Raw genomic sequence first — 5,000 nt, 5'->3', positions numbered from 1 at the left:
ATCACACAAACATCACACTAACTTCACAAACATCACACTAACTTCACAAACATCACACAAACATCACACTAACTTCACAAACATCACACTAACATCACACTAACTTCACAACCATCACACTAACTTCACAAACATCACACTAACTTCACAAACATCACACTAACTTCACAACCATCACACTAACTTCACAAACATCACACTAACTTCACAACCATCACACTAACTTCACAAACATCACACAAACATCACAAACATCACACTAACTTCACAAACATCACACTAACATCACACTAACTTCACAAACATCACACTAACTTCACAAACATCACACTAACATCACACTAACTTCACAAACATCACACTAACTTCACAAACATCACACTAACTTCACAAACATCACACAAACATCACACTAACTTCACAAACATCACACTAACATCACACTAACTTCACTAACATCACACTAACTTCACAAACATCACACTAACATCACACTAACTTCACTAACATCACACTAACTTCACAAACATCACACTAACTTCACAACCATCACACTAACTTCACAAACATCACACAAACATCACACTAACTTCACAAACATCACACTAACATCACACTAACTTCACAAACATCACACTAACTTCACAAACATCACACTAACATCACACTAACTTCACAAACATCACACTAACTTCACAAACATCACACTAACTTCACAAACATCACACAAACATCACACTAACTTCACAAACATCACACAAACATCACACTAACTTCACAAACATCACACTAACTTCACAAACATCACACTAACTTCACAAACATCACACTAACTTCACAAGCATCACACTAACTTCACAAACATCACACAAACATCACACTAACTTCACAAACATCACACTAACATCACACTAACTTCACAAACATCACACTAACTTCACAAGCATCACACTAACTTCACAAGCATCACACTAACTTCACAAACACTGTGACTCGTTATACTCTATAGCGCTCATTAGCATGCTACTAGCTACAGCCATCTGAAGCCAGTTCACACCTGGCTAACTGACTAGCCTCTGAGTCTCTCTAACACAGAGGAAAGAAGACGTGGAACCGGAAGTGTCCGTTTCTAATGAAAGTGTCTCTTAGCACCACAGACTGTAGGTTAGCACCACAGACTGTAGGTTAGCAACATAGACTGCAGGTTAGCACCATAGACTGTAGGTTAGCACCACAGAGTGTAGGTTAGCACCACAGACTGTAGGTTAGCTCCATAGACTGTAGGTTAGCACCATAGACTGTAGGTTAGCACCACAGACTGTAGGTTAGCTCCATAGACTGTAGGTTAGCACCATAGACTGTAGGTTAGCACACAGTGACGGGTAGTTTTAGGAGCAGGCCGGAGGGTCAGACTAACCTGAAGGAGGAAGTCTCTCCTCTCTGATCGCTGGATGACATGAACTCTTGCAGAGACCAGGTCCGGTCTAGTCCCTGTCCCTGTGTGCCCCTGTGTGTCCTCGGGGGGTCCTCGGGGTGTGGAGCTGTCCAGCTGTCAGCCTGTCAGTAACTTTGATTGAAGGATGTTTTTAATGTTTAATCACTCCGATGTTCCGGAAGCTGCTCGGAGCTTACAGACCCAGCGCACTGACGTCATGACGTCGGTAAACCAAAGATCGTCTATTTCAACAAACCACCCACTGAAGCTCAAAGAATCAGAGCTGCAGAATATGCCATAAACCCCGCCCCCTGCTGGTAGCAGAGGAAACAGAGGACAAGCTATGGAATTAAAACCAAGCGGCAAACTCCGGTCTCAAACGATGAAGCCAATGCGGAAGTGATATAAACTGCAATACATCGAAAATCCGCTTGAGGCTGGCTGCAGAAACACCGGAAACCACATAGATATGAATGGGAAAAAGACGATCTTTGCAGCATTAATAAACATGTTTACAGCCTGGTTCAAAAAACGGCTTGGCCCTACAACGCTAATCTCTCTAATGGCACACACTGTACGGGGGGTGAATTTTTTTCTAACGTGACGGTTAAGAAGATATTAAGATTATGAGTTTTGCCCAAATAAGGACATAACTGACGTGAATCCCGGTCGGGAACACACAGCCATTGGCTAAGAGACTCACACTACGTCACACTCTGCCTAGTTGAGTTCCGCATTACCAATATGGCTGCCGCCGTCGATTTGCTTCAAAACAGCTCTCAGGAACAGATGGGTGACGTCACGGATACTACGTCCATATTTTATACAGTCTATGATTAAAACACAGGTGAAATGAATGTTTGTCAAACATGTTTCTGTGTTAGAGTTCTTCTCCTGCTGATTCATGTCTCAGTGTTCATGTTTCTGTTTACTCTCAATTATTATTGATGATATAAAAAGAGGGATGAAGCAGTATCAGTCTGGATCTGACTCTTCTTTAGAATGTTGACTTCTCTCTCAAAATGCTGAGATCAAAGGCAGAACTCTAGAACTCCTTCTTTGATCTTAGAACTCCTTCTTTGATCTTAGAACTCTGTCTTTGATCTTAGAACTCTGTCTTTGATCTTAGAACTCTGTCTTTGATCTTAGAACTCTGTCTTTGATCTTAGAACTCTGTCTTTGATCTTAGAACTCTGTCTTTGATCATAGTACTCTGTCTTTGATCTTAGAACTCTGTCTTTGATCATAGTACTCTGTCTTTGATCATAGAACTCTGTCTTTGATCTTGGAAATCTGTCTTTGATCTTAGAACTCTGTCTTTGATCTTAGAATTCTGTCTTTGATCATAGAACTCTGCCTTTGATCTTAGAATTCTGTCTTTGATCTTAGAACTCTGTCTTTGATCATAGAACTCTGTCTTTGATCTTAGAACTCTGTCTTTGATCTTAGAACTCTGCCTTTGATCGTAGAACTCTGTCTTTGATCTTAGAAGTCTGTCTTTGATCATAGAACTCTGTCTTTGATCTTAGAACTCTGCCTTTGATCTTAGAACTCTGCCTTTGATCATAGAACTCTGCCTTTGATCTTTGAACTCAGCCTTTGATCTTTGAACTCTGTCTTTGATCTTTGAACTCTGTCTTTGATCTTTGAACTCTGCCTTTGATCTTTGAACTCTGTCTTTGATCTTTGAACTCTGTCTTTGATCTTTGAACTCTGTCTTTGATCTTAGAACTCTGTCTTTGATCATAGAACTCTGTCTTTGATCTTTGAACTCTGCCTTTGATCTTTGAACTCTGTCTTTGATCTTTGAACTCTGTCTTTGATCTTTGAACTCTGTCTTTGATCTTGATGATTTTCACCCTCTACATGTGAAAGACACTAAACTGAACACACACACACACATACACACACATGTAACACACAAGTAAAAAATAGACACCTGAGTAGATGCAAAATCCATCCTTTATTGAGTCAGAAAAATTAAAGTCTTACAAAGATCAACTGAAGATAAACTGAGGATAAACTGAGGATCAACTGAAGATCAACTGAGGATAAACTGAAGATCAACTGAGGATCAACTGAGGATCTACTGAGGATCAACTGAGGATCAACTGAAGATCAACTGAAGATCAACTGAGGATAAACTGAGGATCAACTGAAGATCAACTGAGGATCAACTGAGGATCAACTGAGGATCTACTGAGGATCAACTGAGGATAAACTGAAGATCAACTGAGGATCAACTGAAGATCAACTGAAGATCAACTGAGGATCAACTGAAGATCAACTGAGGATCAACTGAGGATCAACTGAGGATCAACTGAAGATCAACTGAGGATCAACTGAGGATCAACTGAGGATCAACTGAGGATCAACTGAGGATCAACTGAAGATCAACTGAGGATCAACTGAGGATCAACTGAGGATCTACTGAGGATCAACTGAGGATCAACTGAAGATCAACTGAAGATAAACTGAGGATAAACTGAGGATCAACTGAAGATCAACTGAGGATCAACTGAGGATAAACTGAGGATCAACTGAAGATCAACTGAGGATCAACTGAGGATAAACTGAGGATCAACTGAAGATCAACTGAGGATCAACTGAGGATCAACTGAGGATCTACTGAGGATCAACTGAGGATAAACTGAAGATCAACTGAGGATCAACTGAAGATCAACTGAAGATCAACTGAGGATCAACTGAGGATCTACTGAGGATCTACTGAGGATCAACTGAGGATCTACTGAGGATCAACTGAGGATCTACTGAGGATCAACTGAAGATCAACTGAAGATCAACTGAGGATCAACTGAAGATCAACTGAGGATCAACTGAAGATCAACTGAGGATCAACTGAAGATCAACTGAGGATCAACTGAAGATCAACTGAAGATCAACTGAAGATCAACTGAGGATCAACTGAAGATCAACTGAAGATCAACTGAAGATCAACTGAGGATCAACTGAGGATCAACTGAAGATCAACTGAAGATCAACTGAAGATCAACTGAGGATCAACTGAAGATCAACTGAAGATCAACTGAGGATCAACTGAAGATCAATTAAGGATCAACTGAGCGAAGGGAGGGGAGTTCTTTTTGATCTGTTCATGTGGTCTATTTGATTGGTGGTGGTACTGTGGTGGATCTCAGCTGGATCCTCAGTAGATCTATTTGATTGGTGGTGGTACTGTGGTGGATCTCAGGTGGATCCTCAGTAGATCTATTTGATTGGTGATGGTACTGTGGTGGATCTCAGGTGGATCCTTGTTACACCAGCAGTGGATCCAGTGATCTGACTCAGGGAATGTTTTCTACACGGACATTTTTGAGTGTCAGGTCATTGTGGATGCTGAAGGATTTGATGGATCTCAGGTCCCTGACCCGATGTTTGAACTCCAGGACGTGGGATCCATCCACAGCCACCTTGTACCCGCTGGCTGTGCAGAGGATCTTCATCTGCAAATACAAAAACAAAGACTTCCATCAGCAATCACATGTTCACAGACCGGCCCTCCAAATACACTCATGGTGCGTTCAGGGACCCTTTGACATCTGAG

The 5,000-nt window shown here is 41.2% G+C and overlaps 2 protein-coding genes across 4 annotated transcripts in view; both read right to left on the bottom strand.

Moving 5' to 3' along the window:
* fbxo34 (F-box protein 34) overlaps positions 1–1,677 on the bottom strand; it is a 6,187-nt gene extending 4,510 nt beyond the window's left edge. The window contains exon 1 of the mRNA XM_034679177.1: positions 1,418–1,677. The gene's annotated coding sequence lies outside the window, so the exon portion shown is untranslated. The remainder of the gene's footprint in view (positions 1–1,417) is intronic.
* Positions 1,678–3,379: 1,702 nt separating this feature from the next.
* Positions 3,380–5,000, bottom strand: part of lgals3b (lectin, galactoside binding soluble 3b) — a 6,393-nt gene continuing 4,772 nt past the window's right edge. For all 3 annotated transcript variants that reach the window (XM_034679172.1, XM_034679173.1, XM_034679174.1), the window contains 2 exons: positions 4,695–4,899; positions 3,380–4,641 (listed from right to left, as the gene is read on the bottom strand). In XM_034679172.1, coding sequence (XP_034535063.1) covers positions 4,741–4,899 — 159 coding nt within the window. In that variant the 3' untranslated portion in view covers positions 3,380–4,641; positions 4,695–4,740. The remainder of the gene's footprint in view (positions 4,642–4,694; positions 4,900–5,000) is intronic.

The sequence above is a fragment of the Notolabrus celidotus genome, unplaced genomic scaffold (genome assembly GCF_009762535.1).
Source record: "Notolabrus celidotus isolate fNotCel1 unplaced genomic scaffold, fNotCel1.pri scaffold_367_arrow_ctg1, whole genome shotgun sequence".
Lineage (NCBI taxonomy): Eukaryota > Metazoa > Chordata > Actinopteri > Labriformes > Labridae > Notolabrus > Notolabrus celidotus.
This window is presented reverse-complemented; position numbering and strand designations above follow the sequence as displayed.